General features: G+C 41.5%; 1 protein-coding gene across 5 annotated transcripts in view; it reads left to right on the top strand.

Annotated features, from left to right (window-relative positions):
- The window catches only part of lrp1bb (low density lipoprotein receptor-related protein 1Bb), a 327,007-nt gene extending 316,809 nt beyond the window's left edge, over positions 1 to 10,198 (top strand). For 2 of the 5 annotated variants that reach the window (XR_013822391.1, XM_079882312.1), the window contains exons 87-90: positions 6,531 to 6,607; positions 6,894 to 6,984; positions 7,445 to 7,595; positions 8,670 to 10,198. Coding sequence is in view for 4 of the 5 variants with exons in the window: in XM_079882312.1 (XP_079738438.1) it covers positions 6,531 to 6,607; positions 6,894 to 6,984; positions 7,445 to 7,595; positions 8,670 to 8,810 (460 nt within the window). In the remaining variant the exon portion in view is untranslated. Of the gene's footprint in view, positions 1 to 4,910; positions 5,025 to 6,530; positions 6,608 to 6,893; positions 6,985 to 7,444; positions 7,596 to 8,068; positions 8,144 to 8,669 lie in introns of all 5 variants that reach the window. The other 3 variants (XM_079882309.1, XM_079882311.1, XM_079882310.1) reach the window with 3 other exon arrangements.
- The last annotated feature ends 11,230 nt before the right edge of the window (positions 10,199 to 21,428 follow it).

The raw sequence follows: 21,428 nt of genomic DNA, 5'->3' as shown, positions 1-21,428 counted from the left end.
AAATGGGAGTGGTGTCAGGCCTCGGAGCATTTATTAAAATAAATAAACATAAAATGTACAAAGATGGGGGAAATAGAGTGTTAAAACAAAAGGGGGGATCTGGTGTCCTCGTCATGCCAGGGAATCGTGAAGGATGGGTGGTGAAGAGATGGGATGGGTCCAGGTAAGGGGGCGGTGTCCGGCGGTCGCACGCGCTTCTCTCGTCTCTCTTTGATCTGAGGCGCGAGGGGGCGGTGGCTTCGGCATCACGGCTTGTCCTTTCTAGGCCCTGACAACTGAGGGGAATAGCGGCCCGGCATCCTAGCCCGTCAGAGGCGTCACGCATGTTTCCCCATTCCGGACCACAGGTCCGGCGACTCACATATTGGACCTACGAGGGACACCAGTGTGCATGCACAGGAAGAGACCGGTCTCTCGAGGAGAAGCGTGCTCAGCATTTAACAGCGGCGGTGATGAGGCTTCATTCTCTTCATGTGTGCCTCATCACACGCCGCCAATTCTCCTCTTCAGCGCCCCTCCTCTCCAATCACCACCCACTCCAGTTGGGTACCTGGCGAAGGGCGGCGAGTTAAGGGACTGGGTGGCGCTGATTACTAGGGAGAGGCAGTCAATCCGTCACAATATACACACTGGACAAAGCAGCAGTCTTTGAGAGATGATTATGTCTTATTTCTATCTTTAACAGGGTATTGTAGCTGCCAACTTGGAAATTCACAACGCATTTACAATTTCATCGCTGTCCCCCCCAGGCCCGGCTCCACAGGGTGGCCATGGGGGGGCCTGGCCCACCCAGTCAGAAGCTTGGCCCACCCTGGGCCCCATACCACATTACAGTCAATCACAAAATTGATGCGATATTCATTTCAACTCCAGATATGTTATTTTCTGTTTTCTTCCAACCCCTCTTTTTTTTTTTCCTCCAAGATAGACTTAGCTCATTCATTTCGCTACCTTTGAGGTAAACGGACGTGCTGAACTATGAAGGAATATAACGACAGTTACAGCCAATGAACTTTATTAGAACTATTAGTGAACTTGATTACCACACTCTAGTAGCCTAATAAAACACAACATGCACAGATTTCTTGTTCCGAAAGGACAAAAGAAAACCACTTTAGCTCACCAGGACATAGCTACCACCTCCTCATCCATTTGCGGCAATGAGGTCAGAGAAATGGATGAGTCAAGTTCATCAGCAGCTTCCGATGGTGTCAAAAGCACAATTACACCCACTCAAAGATGCAGCAATTCTGTCCCAAATGATTTAAACAGGGCAAATCCTTACCAGCCCTTTCTGAAATCTTACCCCCGAACTCTTTTTGGAGGGAGAGAGAGATGCTTTTCGGCCGCTTGGTATCAGTCACGGCCGTGGCTTGTATATTCTGTAGAGCTCGATGCATGCTTTTGTTTTCCTTGTCTAGTGTTCGGTGTGGCATGTTCAATGACGTTCGTTTCGAAAGGTTTTGGAAACTGGAAAGCAGCATTAGAACGTGACCGTGGTCTTGAAAAACATTTACAATTACAAAAACATTTACCTCATGGACAGAGTTTTGCCGCCGACAGGTGTCGGGGGAGACCGTAGCATGTTTGCTCGGCCCCCAACAGATAGAAAAGAATCGCTATTGCATAAAAAGCATGGCAGGTGTTGTGAAGTTTTTAGCAGTCAATGAGCTTCCACTACGCAGGGATTGTGAAACGTGACAGTGGGGAAGATTGCATAGCTGCGGGGATTTTTGCCAAGTTGTTTAAATACACGTTGGAAAAAGATAAATACCTGGCTGACATTACATCAGGTATCCCACAAAATGCAAAGTACACTTCCAAAACCATCCAGAATGAAGTGATTGAAATTTTGGCATCCATGGTTCTGAAAAAAATACAACCAAAATATGACACTGCTGATTCAGCTGCATTTTGTTTAAATAGTGATGGCACAAAGGATCGGTGCAGAATCAAAAATGCAAAACTGGTGTGCACATCCCAAACAGCCAGATTGGGCTCAAGTAACATAAACGAAATAGAAGCGTGAAGTCCGCTCACTCAAAGTAGCTGCTCCAAATGAATTTATTAATAGCACAACGTTTCGAACCTCAGGTCTTCATCAGGCACAATCGGATCGGTGCAACACTGAAAATTTGTCTGTTATAATTTGTTTTGTGTGCAATGGTGTGCCAGAGGAACATCTCATTGGCTTGTTAGAACTCCAGCAGCTTGATGCAGATTACATCACTACTGAAATATTACAACACTTGTCTGAAACAGGATACAGTGCTGATAATATAATGAGCCAGGGTTATGATGGAGCATCAGTGATGAGTGGGGTGCGAGGTGGTGTTCAGGCTTTATTACCACAAAGGTTGGGCAGGCATATCCCCTACATCCACTGCTATAACCACCAGCCTCACCTCACTGTCATACATGCAATTCAAAGTTAACCTTGTGCCAAAAGATTTTTTGACTTGTCAGGCTCCCTTCACTCTTTTTTCAGGCATGTTGTGGATAATGAGGAAGTCATTCTTAACATTCTATTTAAGGTTTCCAATGATGACAATGCATCAGTTGACCTAAAAGAAGCCTCCGGGCTTCTCTCTCAGCTGAAGCGACTCCATTTTTTTAAAATTGGCAAATTTCTGATACACTTCTCGCCATTTTAAAACCAGCAAATACCATCCTACAGTCTCAGCATGTTGATTTGTGCAGTGCAGCTGAAGTTGTGCAGGGATGTTTTGGTGCACTGAAAAATCTCAGAGAAAATGACAATGAATTTCAGCAGGACTGCGCTGACATGTCTACTGTTGAGCCCTCACCAAAACGTCTAAGGACTTTGAATCCCTCCTATGGTGACTCATTTTTTCACCTTTAGGGCAAGAAGGGCAGTCAGGTTCTGAATGTGCCACTGAAGCTCTAAGACGACAGATACTACATACTAGATACAGCTGTATCAGAGATAGAAAACAGGTTTTCCACAAAAAAATTACAGCTGAAGCAAGCCTCTCAGCCTCTCAGGTTTAATGCCAAAATCCAACAAATTTCTTGACATCCAGTTGCTTGAGGCTCTCTGTAGTCTTTCAGGGGTTGCAAAAAATGAACTCCAGAATGAAATTCTTGTTGCCAGATCAATGCTGTCCAAAATACTTCCATCTGATGCTGAATGTTCTGCTGTTTGCAAACTCTAGCAGGAATACAAAGATGCTTTTGCAGGTCTTCATAAATTGTATGTATCTGCTAAGGTCATGGGTGTCTCTACTGCTTCATGTGAGAGCTCATTCTCTACTCTGGCAAGAATGTTGACACTATTCCGCCGAACAGTGCTTCATGAGAGGAAAAAAAAAACTTGTTCATGAAAAAGCAATAACACATGAACTGGACATGGATGAGTTTGTAACAGAATTCTCTAAAATGAGTAGAAAGCTAATGCTGTAAATATTATTGTGATATAAGTAGATACTTTTCAAGACCTGCCCTGTTTTCCTCAAATCTAAAGTTACTAAACTGATACAAGTTGATACATCTGTTGTGTGGTAAAAAAGAAAATATTCAAAATGTAAAAAAGAAAAAAAGATTCTAAATATACATAAGAATGTACAAATAAAATAGTAAAAAATCACAATGGCCAAAAGTCTGTAATGTTATACTATATTAACAGACATGAGAATAATTCTTAAGAAAAACAGCATTGCAGATAAAATTAACATTTTTATTTTGTAACAGTTTTCTAAAATGAGCAAAAAGCTGATGTTGTAAATGGTATAGTGATGTAAATAGTTATTTTAAAAGACCTGCCCCTTTTTATCAAATCTAAAGTTACTTAATACAAGATCTGTTAAGGGGGGAAAAAAATTAAATATTGCAAATGCTAAAAGAGAGAATGTAAAAAAAACATGTTAAACATTTTTCTCTATATATAAAAAGTTACTAAATAGTTTCAAAATATATACAAAAAATATTAAAAATGAAGAAAACACAAACGCAACAATAACAAACAAACAACCCTAAAGGTGATGATACACAGGGCAACTTTTTGAGCAATGTTGCCGTCAACGGGCAACCAGATGAGACACAGGGCCCACGACTGATCTAAATTATCCAGATATAAATGTATTGCCCATTTTCAATGGGAAAGTGCTCAAGCAACAATCGCTCGGCAAGATTGCCCAGCAACATTGCTCAAAAAGTTGCCCTGTGTATCATCACCTTAACGACTGCCTTAAATTTATGATATTAAAACTATATCAATAGACATGTGAGACTAAAGCATTAAACACCACCCTGAAATACAGTTTGGATTGTTTTATTTAAAAAAAGTCAGGCAACAAGATTCCATCCTACAGCTTCATGGTCTGAAACTCCTGATTTCAATTCAGGTTTATTTGTATAGTTTCATAGTAGCTTTACATAAAAATGCTTGTTTCAATTTTAAAAATCATGGTAATTGAAAATCTGGAAGTTCATTTTGAGTCATTTAACTGTAATTTTTTCTAGGTTTGCCGTGCTCTGAAATGTTTCAATGGCTAGACATTGCTCACGGTGAGAGTGTATACTGTATGTAGAGGAAAAATATCAGTTTGTCTATTGAGAATCTGTTAGACATACAAATAGATTTCCATCCAGCATTCTAAGAAAAAACTAACCTTTTACAGTAAACAAGGGAAAGATCAATGAAAAGTCATGAAAATTCATGGGTGAAAAGTCTGGGAATCCTAGACTGGGAATTGCAGTAAATATTCCTAAAATACATATTGTTCATTTAATTTCATAGTCATAAAACATGAAAGATCCTAAAACTATAACTAAGACAGACAGACAGACAGACATACATACACTGCTACTGTACATATCATGCACTGTTTTTCAGTTCTGCACACTTCTTTAACTTCTTACTGTCCTCACCTCACTGCGATGTCTTGCAGCTGCACGGCAGGGTTCAAGAACCAGCGTTGTGATGAGCTGGCCAATCCCTGCGATTACTACTGTCAAAACGAAGGAATATGCACAATAACTGCCTTTAACAAACCTCGATGCAAGTAGGTCCAACTGTTCCCCTGATATAGACATTTCCTCTCCACCAGGCTCCATCCATCCAACTGATTTACCCTGACCGCTTCCCCACTGTCCACTTCCCATGATCCTATCATCCTCAAGTACACACATCCCATACCTTCAGGATTTTCTCTTTTGTTCTGTATTTGTTTGGGATCCGTATTCTTTTTGCCTGTTTTATTTTTCTAACAGTGTCTGCTTAGGGAAGAATTAATATAGTCAAACAATTAAAAAATGTGACCGCACTCAGTTTGTAAAACAGTGTACGGTTTTAATGTGCAAGATCCAGTCTTCACCCTCATATCATACGCCGATAAACAAACATCAAACATCTGTTTAATCATAAACATGACCCCCACTGGACCACTTCCATTTACAAATAAGATGATTCATGACTTTCTTTCCGCTTTACTGCTTGCCATTTAATGAGTGTTTTCAGTTTGTTTTCACTTCACATTTGCCTACTCTTAAAGTGATACTAACATACAACATATATATATATATATATAAAAAAAAAACGAATCCTTCAGAAATAATTCTAATTTGCTGATTTGGTGCTCAAGAACCATTTAATATTATTGAAAATTTTGAAAAGTTTTGAAAGTTTTTGTTCCTTTGTATTTTTGTGGAAACTGTGATATACTACCATTGAAAAGTTTGGGGTAAGTGATTTTTTAAATTTATGGAAATTAATAATTTTATTCAGCAAGAATGCATTAAATCAATCAAAAGTGACAGTAAAGACATTTATAATGTTTGAAAATTTCTATTTTAAATAAACACTTCTATTCATTAAAGAATCCTGACAAAAAAGTTCTATGGTTTCACCAATTTAAGCAGTAAAAACTGTTTTCAACATTGATAATAAGAACCTATATTAATAATTGAGCACGTGTAATCGGTCCTACTCGACCTGCTCAGAGCAGGATTCAAACCTGGGTTTCCCACTATGGAAGGTTTTCTCTTGAGGCCAGGGGAGTGAGGTTTACACGCACAGCTCCTACTGGCCTACGTCCTTTAGACATGAATCATAATTGATAATAATTGAGCACCAAATCAACATATTAGAATGATTTCTGAAGGATCATGTGAAAATGAAGACTGAAGTAATGACTGCTTAAAATTCAGCTTTTCCATCATAGGAATAAATGATGTTTTTAAATCTATTCAAATCGAAAACCGTTATTTTACATTGTAATGATATTTCATAGTTATACTGCTTTTTACTGTAATCATCAAATAAATGCAGCCTTGGTGAGGATGAGAGACTTCTTTCAAAAACAAACTTTTGACCAGTTGTGTATGTAATGGTTTAGTTTTGTTTTAAGGCTTTGTGTGAGTAAATAACAAATTGTATTTTTGGGTTAACTATTCCGTTAAGTAGATTTTAAGCCTTTGTCTGTTTAAATTCATTCTGCAATGCCAGAAAAAAACATTTCTTCTCTTTTCTGACTTGCCTTCTGTTTGTTTTGACTGTTGTTTTCAATCAGATGCTCAGCTAATTGGTCAGGGACGCAGTGCGAGAGGCCGGCCCCCAAGAGCAGCCGCTCCGATAACACAGCTGGAGGTGAGCTTTCACGCTTTATAAAGACCTCTCTCCTAATTCAATAAGGATTCAGTCCTTCAATTATTAAAATGAAAAGAACCGTTATTTCATCAGTCAAATGACACATCTGAATATACATCTGAGCTTCTCGTTAAATATTGGCTCAATATCTTTTCGGCTCCACTACTGTTTATTTAATTTTACTGTGATGGAGTATCTAATAATTTCCTGTTCCACCTGCATAGACACCTGGGGAAATGGGCTTAATAGGGGCTTTTGCTTCTGGCTTTTTTCTTGTGTGAAACAGGAAGTATAGCTATCATTGTGCCGTTGGTCCTGCTGGTCATTCTGATTACTACAGTGGTCACAGGTGTCTTCATCTGCAGAAGACGACAAAGGTACTTTTTGGAACAGTTTTTAAATATTAATACAGGGCTGTCATCTGTTCAGTTTTTTATCGTAATAACCCTGTAAAGATTTTTAAATGTACTGTATTATAACATTTACTCACACATAATGTGTTTTTCATTACATCTACACTGCTTGAAGCATTTCTGGGTTTTTTTTATTTATTTTTTTCTTTAATAAGGAATCTTTGCTTTATGGTATAGCCCAAAACATTACAGACATTATATTATTGTGGAAGATAAAAAATATTAAATAGACCATAAATTAATGCAGACTGCTACATCTTGTCTTGCTGTTTTTTAGCCTGACATGCCTTTAGTGTTGTTGTTTCACGTTAATTTGACAGTCCTTGTAATAGTCATTTTGAATACATGTTCAAAAATGCACTGTACATTTAAACAATGTAGTCCTCAGACATCTGCATCTATTTCAAGTGCTTCTCTGTCGCAGGGGGAAACGTGTACAACGGCAGCCCATAACTAATGGAGGCATTAATGTGGAGATTGGCAATCCATCCTACAACATGTATGAGGTGGACCATGACAACCACGCAGATGCCGGAAGCCTTCTCAAACCAAATTTCACACTCGATCCCCAAAAGGTTTGTTTTGGAATATTTTACACCCTCAAAACATGAAATCCTAGAGGTTGATAATGTATATCCATAAATTTCAATGTGGTAGATCCAGAAAGAATGTGCTTCTGTTCTCTCCTAGAAAATATCTCTTGAGTAAATGCTTTACACCAGGGCTCTTATCTTTTGCCTGCATCCTCTCACCCAGTATATGAAAAAAATGTCTTTACCTTGCATATTTGCCTCATTAAAGCTGCAAACATTATATTTTTCCCCTTGCAAAGAAATAACTCTGACATCTGTTACTAAAAACTCATGCCTTTTAAAAACAACGCTTAAATTGCAGTAACAAAATGCTCGATTTTACTTGCTTCGTACTGACCGTTTGTTTCGTACTATGAAAATGTTTCTGTCTAAATAGCAGCGTTACATTGATGTTGTTTAGTGACAATGACGTTTTAAATGTGGACTGCATGCTGGGGCCACTGTGTGTGTTCCAGGGCTGGTGTGTAAAATCCAGTGACCCTTGCACGCTGAATATTCATTCTGTCCCTAAGGAAGTAATACCTGGACAGGTGAACGCCTTGGGCTCCTTTGTCTCAATTATGTAGCGAATCATTGACATTTTTTGCTTGCCTGTGGTGTGACGGTTTGCATGAATGTGCCAAAGCGTGATAGTAAGTGCATGGCTTTATGGCTCAACTTCTGCTGTGTTCTTCATGTTTTAGTAGTTCATTTATGCAGGAGGTGAGGTTGATGGGGTTGTGAGTGACGCTTATAGTATATGTATCATCCTTTGCTGACATCAGCATGTCACCATAAACATGATTGAATATGCTTTTCAAAGCACCAATCCAAATGATGCTACTGAAACCACTTTTGACTCCGGCTGCAGTGGAAGCAACTCCTTGAACCAACTTTAGTCCTGCACAACCTGTTTTTTTTATTTATTTATTTATTTAAAGAAATTATTATTCATTTTTAAACTGTTTTTTTATTGTTATTATTATTATTCATTTAAGTTTTTCTTTCAAATGAATTATTTTTTTTAGTGTGAATGTCAACTGAATGTAAATTTACAACAATTATCTCTCCAAACAGCCAATGAACTACTCCAATCCGATGTACGCAAAGATGTACCTGGATGGTCAGAACTGTCGCAAACCAGTCCTCAACATTGACGAAAGGAGAGAACTACTCCCAAAGAAACTTGAGGGGACGATTCGAGAAACCGCCGCATAGCCTGACTACACTTTGTACTCATTTTTTTTACTTAAATGTACAAAATGTATAAAACAAAAGGAAAACAAAAAAAAATTTCTATTTCCTATCAGGTTCAGATATCTTGTTTATATTTGATTTCTTGGCACCATCAGCATTGCGCCTCTATGTTTGTTGCGATACTTGGAGTCATACTTGTCCATCTATTTTTTGTTTAACTGTTTTGTTGCTGCACTGCACATGTGACACACAACTGCTCATTTGCACATTGTGGACAGTTAACGAAATTACAACTGCAGAGTATTTTCCTTTTAATTGGTGTTTATTTCTTCCTAAATTTTAAGTAAGTTGCCTTAAGGCATCATGACAGCTTTTGCCTTTTTTTTCTTTCTAGTGTTTACTTCACATTACACTGTGAGAGTTTTCATTTCCGTATAGTATTAACCTCATTTCTCATATTTAATTATGCTAGAAATGCCATATTTATGCCATTTAAAGGGTTTTTGTTATATTCATGTACGACTTTATTCTTTATTTCCCCCCTTTCCGCTTTCTTCCACAACATAGGGCTACATAAGTCAACCACTTGACTTTAGTCAGTTCTTATTGAAGAAATTAGTTTATATCTATCCAGTGTTGTTTGTTTCTGCTTCATTAAGTGATTTTTCATTTCCACCACCCAGAAAAATGCTGCACTTATGAACCATGTTTATGAAACCCAACAATGTGGCATGCTGGGATAGCTCAGCACTGAATGGAAATATTGACCAAGTGCCGTCTTGTCTACGCTTTGACAGCATCTTTACAGAGCTGATATCAGTTTGATGGTCATTAAACTACAATCTGGTAGTTGTGTGTGAGACATGCTACTTTTCTGCTACTTTGCCTGCTTGAAGCTACATTTGAGCTCAGCAATACAGCGACACCGGCTTCATCAAGCAAATGAAAGCTGACTTCATCACTGTTAGACAATAGACCTAGGGCAAGATATCACGTATAGGTCACGGATCGTTCTTGACGTTCATGGATGCCAGAGAGAATCAAAGTTACTGTTACATGGGAATTTTAGAGATTATGAATTAAATCACATTACCGGTTACTTTCAGAAGGGAAGCTACTAAGAGACAACAGATTTTATAATTTTGTATTTGATTTATATGTTGTTTGGCTGCTTGTATTTTGGAAAAAAATGTATTAAATGTAAGTACTTTTTTATATAAAAAGCAAATCAATATAAAATAAAGACATTTTATTTCCATTTCAAATAGGATTATGTTTCACTCTGTACTTCACTTCTTTAAAATCTAGCTTTTGGTTTGAGTGACATATTCTGCTTTGTACTTGGGCAGGAGTGTCAGAAGATGGAAAGTCTGAGATGTGAATCAGTAACTTGAAATTGGGTGGTTCAAGTCACACATTGTCAGTAGGGATAAAATTCACACTTGCTACTGAAAAAAAAAAAAAAAATAACTAGAAGTGATTGTAAAACTGAATGCAAAGAATTTAGTGAATACATGTGCCAGTGCAGTTTTTGGGTGGCCATTACAAAACGTGCCTCAATTTCCATGCCTAATTTATTCAGACAAGCGTGTGGCATTGATGCTGTAAATAATTCCCAAATCTTTTTGTACGGGATTGTGTTTTAAGACAATAAGTCTTAAACTAGGGTGACATTATCAGGGTAAAATCCTTTAAATCCGTTTAATGAGGTAACAAAGCCCATTCCAAATGAAGGCACGATTCCATGCTGAGTGCAAAGCTCCAACATTTCCTATTTCCCATGGGTGCATTTCTGGAATTAACAGAGATCATTCTTGATCATTTCCATGGGTTTAATGTGCTTCCCTTGAATACATATGGTCACAACTTTTGGTGGTTATATTTTCTGTAACTCAGAACAGAAATATTCATAGAAAGATATGACATTTTAAAAATGGCAGCATTGATTATTACTCTACTGACTACTCGTTGCATGTTACATAAAGGACTATACCTGAAATTAAATCAGCTCAACTGTTTTTCAGCCATTCAAAATGTACATTTCTTGGTCACCCTTTCCAGTATGCACAACTGTAGCTTGTTCTGCATTTAATCTAAATCAAGGGCATCGATAGGAAGTCGTTCGTCCCTAAAAACTGGTTTTCCACTTGGCTGTGGAAATTTGCTCTCATTTAAACACATCAGTGAGGTGGACGCTAATGTTGGCCATTGGGGTCTGGCTCACAGTCGCTGTTCTAATTCATCCCAAAGGTGTTCAGGTCTGTGTTTGTGAAGGTCAAGGTTTCTAGTCAAGTTTGACGCAGTAAATCTTTCTGGAACTTGATTGATATGCTGAAGCAGAAAATGCCCTATAAAGGGATATATGTTAAAGATTTTTTTAAAAGCATCTTTATCATATCTCTGATGTGTATGCTTTATCATCTTTGTGTAGGCTGTATTGAGGATTAAACATTTCACATGGTATTTCTTTTCATGATAAAATGAATAATTTCTTGATTTTTTTTTTAAGAAATGTCTCATGTTGTTGAACTTGAAAGAGAACTACAGTATGGTGTCATACTTTATCTCCTCGCTGTTATGATAAAAGCTTGCTAATGACGATATCAAATGAAGCCTGCCATCGATTTCTTAATGGAGCTTGCTGGTTTTATTCATAGGACAAAATTCGGCATTGGTGTAATAAAAGTAAGCCGGAATCCAAGTATTCATTAAAGCAATCAATAATGGGAGGAAAAGACATGGGAACAATGAACAGCATTCTGCACACTGGCACACAGATTTATGTTTCTCATTTAACAACTCTGCTATATCCAGGTGGATCCATCAATTGTGCTTATCTGAAATAACTGAGACAATTCATCTGGATAGAGGCGAAGTGGAAATAGATATTTCAGTTTTCATTGTCCTAGACAATGAAAAAGGTAAATCATATGACAATTTCATGGATTGTTATTCTTGAGTTAAATAATACACAAGACATCTAGATTGACTTGTGTGATGAAAATGTTTTAACAGCTCTGCTTTAGAGACTTCTGATGGTGACTGAAATATGATGTATATTGTTTAGTGGCACTAGTTAATATCTTTATGACATGCATGCATTATTCAGTTAACGTCTGAACATTATCATGGGAGCTGAAGAGAAGGATCATGAACATTCATAATAAGAGCATGTGTCTGCCGTATTATTCAGTTTCATCTTGCGTTCTTTATTTCCTACAGATACAAATGACAGATATGCAGGAGCTTTAAGAACAGGAAGACATATTTCAGAAGGAAGATTTGACTTCTATTTCCAAGCCTTAATACATTTCACTGTACAGGACAGGACAGGTACTTCAAAGTTTTAAGGTTTCCATGTCCCTTTTTGACAGCAGGAACCTATGCCAAAGAGAATATTTTATTGTAAGTCATGAATATGAGTGTGAATGAGTCTAAAATGTCCTCAAAAACAATGAAAAATGTCTACCATTATGCCAGAGGTAAATGTATGTGCTATGGAGTTCAAAAGTTTGGACTTTTTTGAAAGACGTCTGTAATATTTTACTGCATTTTCTTTTTTTCTTTTTTTTTTCTTTTTTTTTTATGAAATAAATGCAGCTTTGGTGAGTATTTTGGTGAGACAATAGTAGTAATATTGTGAAATATATTACAGTTTAATACAGCCGTTTTCTATTTTAAAATGTAATGTATTCCTGTGGTGAAAAAGCTGAAATTTCAATCATTACTCCAGTCTTTGGTGTCACATGACCCTGATTTGGTGCTTAAGAAAAAGTTCTTATTATTATCAACTGGAAACCGCAGCTTAATATAAATATAATATTATTATCTTTTTTTTTTACTGTGAAACATTTTTCTCTGATGAATAGAAAGTTCAAAAGAACAGTATTTGAATATATTTTTGTAACATTATAAATGTCTTCACTGTCCCTTTTGATCAATTTAATGCACATACTGAATAAAAGTGTGTATGTATATATATATATATATATATATATATATATATATATATATTTTTTTTTTTTTTTTTTTTTTTTACTTACCTCAAACCTCAAAGTTGAATAAGACAGTTTTTCTTTATGCTCACTGTATACCTTTCATAGAAGTCCTTCAAGGCCATTTTACTGCAGATATTTGAGCAATCACTATCACAAAATCAATGTTAGTAAATGTCAAAGCCCCCTTTGTATTGGTTGCACAACAAGGTCACTTTGTGAGCTGATCAGGTCAAACCTTCTCTCATGGAGACTAAAGAGCTGACCTTCAAAGTTTTCAGAGCACTTTGGCTGAAATGAAAGGAAGTGTGCAAACAACAGCCACCTCTTCAGGGTTTCATAGATTGAGTCTCTGTGGGAGATCGGTTATAAGTTGGCCCCATGTCCAAACGAAACTGAAAGGTGCTGTTTGCCGTAAGCTATATAGCACCAACACCAACCCTGCAATCAAACATGGTGGATTGAAACTGAAAAGTATATCAATAGCACGTACTGGCCAAACCACATTTAAGAAATATATCTGCCTGGTAATGCACACATCAGATTGCTGTAAACATTTATGATTCTCTTCAACACAGCATGTAACACATATGACAGAAGCATATTATTGGCAGTAGTGGGAAGTGATGTGATGATTGTATGCCACAGTGTGCAAGTGTGAAAGGGACTTCCTGTAAGAAGCTGTCATCTCTCTGACTCCAGGCAGAAAGATAAAACAGCAGGGGAGATGATAGGCAAGACAGTCAAACGTCTCTATTCTGAACATCAGCACTTCAAACACCGATGTGACAAAATTCAGGACCAGCTTTCTATACATGAAACCTCAATGCTTTGTTGTGGACTTTTTAGCCAAAATCTCACTCTGGCGCTGTCATCAACTCTGAACATTCCGTCATCATTTACTCACCCATATGTCATTCAAAACCTGTCAATTTTCTGAGATATACAATAGCCTTCTTAGAAGATTAAACAAGCCAAATGTCATATAGACTGCATGCCGTTTTAAATGTTATTTGCTAAATTATGCTATACTTGTGCTCAATAGGAGCACATAAAATGGTACATTGGCTCATTGGAAAAACCAACACATTCTCACTCCTAACTCATCACATCAACTCTTGGTCAGGACCTTTTTAACTCACAGGTCACAGGCCGTAACGCATGTCATTTTTCGACGTGCAGGTTACTCCGTTGCTTTCAGTTGTTTGCCTCATGCGTCAGCTTAAGACGCAATTAATTATTTGCATTTGTAAAGGTAGAAGATATTGTAGATATTTTGAAACACGTAACCCCAACCCTACCCATTTCTCGACAATATAAAACACATAACAGGCAAAGTGCAGTCACAGATATTTATTATTGCAAAAACTGACCAAAAGCACAACTCGTGGTGCATTTTAAGTTCTGAAGCCATACGATATCTTTATATGAAGAACGGAGTGGAACTTAAGGTTTTAATCGCTGAAAATGATCCTGCTCCGTCAATGAACACAGTCATATCAGAGGCAAGTGATGAATGGATGTCAAAGGAGAGGCTTTGCTATTTTCTCTGGCGATCATGCCTGCAGACAGAATAGAATAAAACATTTCACCTTCCTCTGTATCAATAAATATAACATGAACGTTTCACAACTGACAATCATTTCCTCTTCTGTTTCCAGAGGAGGTTTAGACTCAATTCCATACATGCACACATCCACAAGATATCACAAGGATTGAATTAGGGTTTGTTGTATCCTTCTAAAATAGCCCTCTCTAAATAACTATTTCCAAACAGCTATGACATTTTTTCAGAACGATATTACATTTTCTTGTCATACATAGAAATAAAAAAAATCGTTTTCTTAAACGTTTAATAGCTGAAGCTCAATTGACCTGCAACTCTCTATCAAACTACAATCCTGACAAGAAAAAGAGAAAACTCACCGCTCTTAATTTGTTTGTTCTTCAGTGCTGACAGAAATAATTACTTGAAGAACACAGCTTTCTTAATTGATACACATGCATCACGCCATTGTTTTAAATTAATGTATTAATATTTCCATTAATAATCAAATTAACTCATTCAGTAAAAGAGTGCTTTAGTTGCTTACTGAATATTGTTGTAATATATTGCTATGGTATTTTATTGGCATTGGTGTAAAGACCACCCATTGGCCCAACGACGGAATCCAATGGTGTGGGCGACGGGATAATGCGTGTATGTCATTTCAGCGCTCCAGTGAAGTTCACTTTATTAGAATTTAGTTTCAATATTACTTTAGCTCTACGCTTAATCTGACTCCAATTTCAAATGATAGTCAAATTTAGATCGTGTTTATTAGAAAATAATCATAAATATTGATTATGACTTCATTTAGATCTTTGATTATTCTGAGTATCCCATACTTTCAATTATTTATTCATTAAAGGACCCGGTATCGCTTTGAGACGTCACGTCGAATGTGCGCTCACGATCACAAACTTAGCCAGTTCTGAAATAGTCAGAGGATGCAGTGCGAACTACTTTACCCTCAAGCGGTCGCTGTCTGCTTACTCGTAACAAAAAAGTTTTCAATCTTTCTCATAATACCAATGACTGCTATGGAATTAAGACCATTTTACCAATCGCACTGACACATTTAAAATGATACCAAACATGAAAAGGAAAAACAATAGATTCACATGACATTCTTAGGGAACTTTTAGTGACTTGAATCAGGGGGAACAGAAGAGAGAAAGGAGAGGGGGGATGCATATATAAACAAGGAGATAAGTTTGGGCAAGACAATGTCCTATGCTCTTTCTTTGCGATCTTCTGTCCAGGGTACATTTTATTGCTTTATTGCAGGATGAGTTTTATCTCAGCTTTTGTCTTAGCAGGAAAATCAATTCTTACATTGGTATCCATCCATTACTGACAAACCTAATCTAACACCTATTTAAGCCCTCCAATATAACATTGCATGCTCAGATATCAGAATTATAATTCTCCCATTCTGAATTCTATTGGATTTAAAATTGAGCTTTTATTGGCTGTTTCTTTCTTTCACTTATACAGTAAGACAGCAGTGACTTGAAGGGGAACGATCATTAATCTTATGGAATAGTGGACGCACTATATGTGCCTGTGTCACTGATTAGCAAACTCATCTGTCTTTTTCCTGTCTGTGGCTTCACCTCCCACTGAATTTGATGGATCTTCCTCTTCTCCAGCAGTCCGGTGGAGCAGTCAGCGTGAGGCCCAGATGGGAGAGGTGGAAACAGTCACCTTAGACACAACGGTAGTCTTCTTTCAAACAGACTGAAGGCTTTACTTTGTACACTTGAAGTGATGTGCATTTCGACTGAAATATCTGTAATACTCCTAGAAAAAGTAAATGTTGCAAAAATGATCTTCAAACCTCATTAAAATAATTCTGTTTATATTGCATTGCAAAGTCGAAGCTAGCGCGCCATAATTTCAGTAATTATATTTCGCAAATGTGTGATTTATTTGCCATTATGACAATTAGCAAATATTATTCACTAGAAATCTTAATTTCCCTCTGAATCTTCAGAACAGTTTCAATCAATCACAATTTGCTCAAAGGACAGAAGACAAATCTGAAAATGAATTATTTCCAGGGAAACGTGCAGAAAAATTCATAATTTATTCATGAGAAATGACAATGAATCCAAACAGCCGCATGAATAATTGTGGAGCAATTCAAACATATCTTGAATTACAAGCAAAAACCTTCACTAATGACAAATTACAGCTTGCCAGCAAACGGAAAAGACTGTCATAATCCAGCTCACAGACTGACAACAGAAAAAAGAGAAAAGAGAAGAAAACATGAAAGGGAGGTAGATTCAAAGGAATCCTGCTGGTTTCTTAGTTCAAGCTGAGGATGAGTGATTTGAGCTTCCATCAGCAGAGACCGGAGCACACGGAGGGAAACTGCTAACCGTGTAGAACAGCAGCTTTCCCTGCTCATCTGACTCAACTCATCCTTGTCAAGGTGGAATGGCTGTTTCCAGGTGAAAAAAAGAAAAGAAAGGAAAGAACAGCAAAAAGCCTGTGGGGGAATCAGGCTGCTATTGTTCTCTGGCGATGAGCAAATGTTCTTCGTCAAGCTAATGGGACACCAACAAGGGTTTCGAAGAGAGCAATTAGACCCGGTTGAAATGATCAAACAAGGAAAGAAATTTTAAAACAATAACATATTATAGACATATACATAATAACCATGTTGGATGTAATGCTTTACTAAGTAATTAATTACTGTCATTTATGGTAATTTAATTACATTAAACACTATAGAACGTCTCGGTTACGGATGTAACCCTCGTTCCCTGAGTGGGAACGGAGACGTTACGTCGGATGACGACGATTGGGGTTTCGCTTAGAAGCCTATCACCTTCAAGTATTAGAAAACGAGCCAATGGCAATGAAATGCCATGGGTCTGCGGAATTTGCATAGCGTAACTCCGCCCGCCGCAGGGGGTATATAAGGAAGTACGCTGCACAAATGCAGATATGTCTTCGCTGAGGAGCCGAGACTGGCCCCAGGCGTTTTTCAGCGGTACAGCGGAAGTGGCAGGAAGACGTAACGTCTCCGTTCCCACTCAGGGAACGAGGGTTACATCCGTAACCGAGACGTTCCCTTTCGTGGTCACTCCGAGTTACGTCGGATGACGACGATTGGGGTTCCAGTCTAATCACGCCACCTCGGCTGTCTTCCAGTGCCCTGCGTAAGTCTGAGCTCCCTGTTGTGAGACTAGCACGAACGAAGGAGTCCTACTTAACACAGGGATACCAAGGAACACTGGGAAGCATATCTCAAGGAGAAATATGCAATCATGCCCAGCCATTGATGGGGGGGACTTAGAATACACATATGGCCAGAGGCTGCATATGGAAGATCACTGGGGTGTCCAGCCGCAGGTGGAATTTTAAACCCCAGGGGTGGCAAGGGTGGCTTGCCAAGGGAAAGACACACGCTCACAAGGAGACTTACAGCGGAATACACATGTGGGGGTCGCCCAGAGGGGGAACCATGCACATGGAGGCACCTAGTCAAGCGCAAAAGCTGTGTTATGGAAATTGGCATAACTCAGGCGATGACGTAACCAGTGCTGGAGGAACTCAGAGCTTATCAGACTCACCTGAGGAGAATATCGCACGTATCCCGTCCGTGGAGAGGAATGGCGAGCAAGCGAAGACACCTGAGCAGAGTCTAGCACCGGCTGGTTGAAGCGAGTACATGAGAAGAAACTGGCTCTACTCGGAGATTATAAAATCTCGCGAATGTGTTGGGTGTCGCCCAGCCTGCAGCTCTACAAATGTCTGTTAGCGAGGCGCCATGCGCTAGAGCCCAAGAGGAAGCCACACTACGTGTGGAGTGGGCTTTCACACCAAGGGGGCACGGACGACCTTGCTGCTGGTATGCCAAAGCAATGGTATCCACTATCCAGTGAGACAACCTTTGCTTTGAGAGAGCCTTTCCCTTCAGCTTCCCACCATGACAGACAAAGAGCTGGTCTGAGGTCCTGAAACACCGCGTTCTGTCTACGTAAGCACGGAGGGCGCGTACTGGACAGAGCAGTGCCAAGGCTGGGTCTGCCTCCTCCAAGGGCAGCGCTTGCAGGTTCACTACCTGGTCTCGAAAGGGTGTGGTAGGAACCTTGGGCACGTATCCAAGCCGGGGTCTCAGGATCACGTGAGAGTTAGCCGGCCCGAATTCCAGGCACGCTTCATCAACCGAGAATGCCTGCAGGTCCCCTACCCTCTTGATGGAGGCCAATGCAACCAGGAGCGCTGTCTTCATTGACAGGAACTTAAGCTCCACTGACTGTAAAGGCTCAAATGGAGCACTCTGCAGGGCAGTTAGAACCACTGAGAGGTCCCAAGAGGGTACGAGGGGAGGACGAGGAGGATTTAGTCTCCTCGCTCCCCTCAGGAACCTGACGATCAGGTCGTGCTTTCCCAGAGACTTACCATCAACTGCTTCGTGATGTGCGGCAATGGCGGCAACATACACTTTCAGGGTGGAGGGAGACAGCCTTCGCTCCAACCCTTCTTGCAGGAAGGAAAGCACGACACTGATCGGGCATTTCGTGGGTTCTTGATGTTTAGAAGAACACCAGTTGACGAAGAGGTTCCACTTCAACGCATAGGCATGTCTCGTGGACGATGCTCTAGCGGAAGTGATGGTAGCCACCACCGCAGGTGGTAGGGTACTCAAACCTGCCTCGTCCCGTCCAGGAGCCACACGTGGAGGTTCCAAAGATCGGGACGAGGGTGCCATAAGGTGCCCCGTCCCTGAGAAAGGAGGTCCTTCCTCAGAGGGATTGGCCAGGGAGGTGCTGTCGCGAGGAGTACTAGTTCGGAGAACCAGGTCCGGTTGGGCCAATACGGGGCAACCAAAATGACCTGCTCCTCGTCCTCCCTGATCTTGCGCAAGGTCTGCGCAAGAAGGCTCACTGGGGGAAACGCATACTTGCGTAGGCCCCGCGGCCAGCTGTGCGCCAGTGCATCCGTGCCGAGCGTGCCCTCGGTCAGGGAATAAAACAGGTCGCAGTGGGACGAGTCGTGGGAGGCAAACAGGTCTACCTGTGCGTCGCCGAACTGATCCCAAATCAGCTGGACCGTCTGGGGATGGAGTCGCCATTCTCCAGCGAGAGGCCGAACTCGAGACAGCTCGTCGGCCGCCTGGTTCAGGTGTCCCGGGATATAAATGGCTCGAAGCGACCTCAGATGCTTCTGACTCCATATGAGGAGGTGGCGAGCGAGTTGCGACATACGGCGGGAGCGTAGACCACCTTGATGGTTGATGTACGCTACTGTTGCGGTATTGTCTGATCGGACTAGTACGTGCTGACCCCTGAGCAACGCCCGGAAGCGGTGCAGGGCGAGACGTACAGCCAGCAACTCGAGGCAATTGACATGCCAAAGGCGCTGGGGTCCTGTCCAGGAGCCCGCGGCAGCATGACCATTGCACATGGCGCCCCAGCCCGTGTTGGAGGCATCTGTTGATACAACAACATGCCGGGAAACTCGTTCTAAGGGCACTCCGGCCCGTAGAAAATTGAGGTTCGCCCACGGGGTGAAGGTCTGACGGCAGGCTGGAGTCACTGGGACTTGGAGCGTGCCGTGTTGCCATGCCCACCTCGGGACTCGATCGCGAAGCCAAAGCTGAAGCGGTCTCATATGAAGCAATCCCAGCGGCGTTACTGCGGCTGCGGATGCCATATGCCCCAGGAGCCTCTGAAAAAGTTTCAGTGGAACCGCACTCTTGCCCTCGAACTGACGAAGACAAGTCAGCAGTGACTGCGCGCGCTCGCTCGTAAGCTGCGCGCACATGGCGACCGAGTCGATCTCCATACCGAGAAAATAGATCCTCTGTACGGGGCAGAGTTTGCTCTTCTCCCAGTTGACCCGAAGGCCCAGACGAACTAGGTGCCGGAGCACGAGGTCCCTGTGTTCGCAAACCTGGTCTCGAGAGTGAGCTAGGATCAGCCAGTCGTCGAGATAGTTCAGGATGCGAACCCCGTGTTCCCGGAGGGGAACAAGGGCTGCCTCGACGACCTTCGTAAAGACGCGAGGAGACAGGGCTAGTCCGAAAGGGAGAACCGCGTACTGGTATGCCTGCCCCTCGAAAGCAAACCGTAGAAACGGTCTGTGTCGAGGTAAGATGGAGACATGGAAGTAGGCGTCCTTCAGGTCGATCGCTGCAAACCAATCCTGCGGCCGCACACACTGGAGGATGTGTTTGGCCGTTAGCATCTTGAACGGCAGCCTGTGAAGGGAGCGGTTCAAGACGCGTAGGTCGAGGATTGGCCGTAACCCACCGGACTTCTTGGGTACAATGAAGTAAGGGCTGTAGAAGCCGGACTTCATTTCGGCTGGAGGGACAATCTCGATCGCACCCTTCGCCAGCAGGGTAGCGACCTCCGCTCTCATGACAGGGGCATTGCCACCGACCATAGTGAAGCGGACTCCCCTGAAGCGGGGAGGAGATCTCGCGAACTGAATCGCGTAGCCGAGCCTGATGGTTCTCGCGACCCAGCGGGACAGTCTGGGTAGCTCTAGCCAGGCCTCCAGAAAGTGCACCAGCGGGGTCATACGAACCACAGACGTACCGTCGGTGGGGCAGCGAGGCGGAATGACCGGCACCGGCGAGGGTGGCATAGCGGCCCTGTGCGGGGGCACGGTCATTAACCGCGTCCTGCCAGAGGAGGCCAGGGGAGGGCGCGCGTCCCACGGGGGCGTGCTCTGGCAGGGGTCTGGCGACAGAGGGGGATGAGAGGAGCGTGGCCCGTGGGCGGCGCGTGCTGTCATCCCGCACCTCTGGGACAGAGGAGGGCGGCAGTGGCGGGACCCGAGGGTGGCGCGCACTGCGGCCCTCGGGCTCTGTGGGCTCAGGATTGGGGATTTCGATTCTGTCTTTAACCACATTAGGGTGCTGCCCGTCGTGGGACGAGCAGCGGGGAGTGGAGAACAAAAGATTCTCCCCCGGCCCTCCACCGGGGGAAGGAGTGGCCCTGCTACCACCTCCTGAACAGAAAGGAAAGCCAATCCTGAGCTGCCCGTCTCAGGAGCGCCGCTTAGCCTGGCGTTTAGCGGGCGGCGGGGCTGGAGAGGGCTGTGGTGCCTTCCTGCGGCTTCCTCCACGACGCG

This window comes from Squalius cephalus, assembly GCF_949319135.1.
Source record: "Squalius cephalus genome assembly, chromosome: 9".
NCBI lineage: Eukaryota > Metazoa > Chordata > Actinopteri > Cypriniformes > Leuciscidae > Squalius > Squalius cephalus.
The sequence above is the reverse complement of the archived record's forward strand: the minus strand, read 5'-3'. Positions and strand labels throughout refer to the sequence as shown.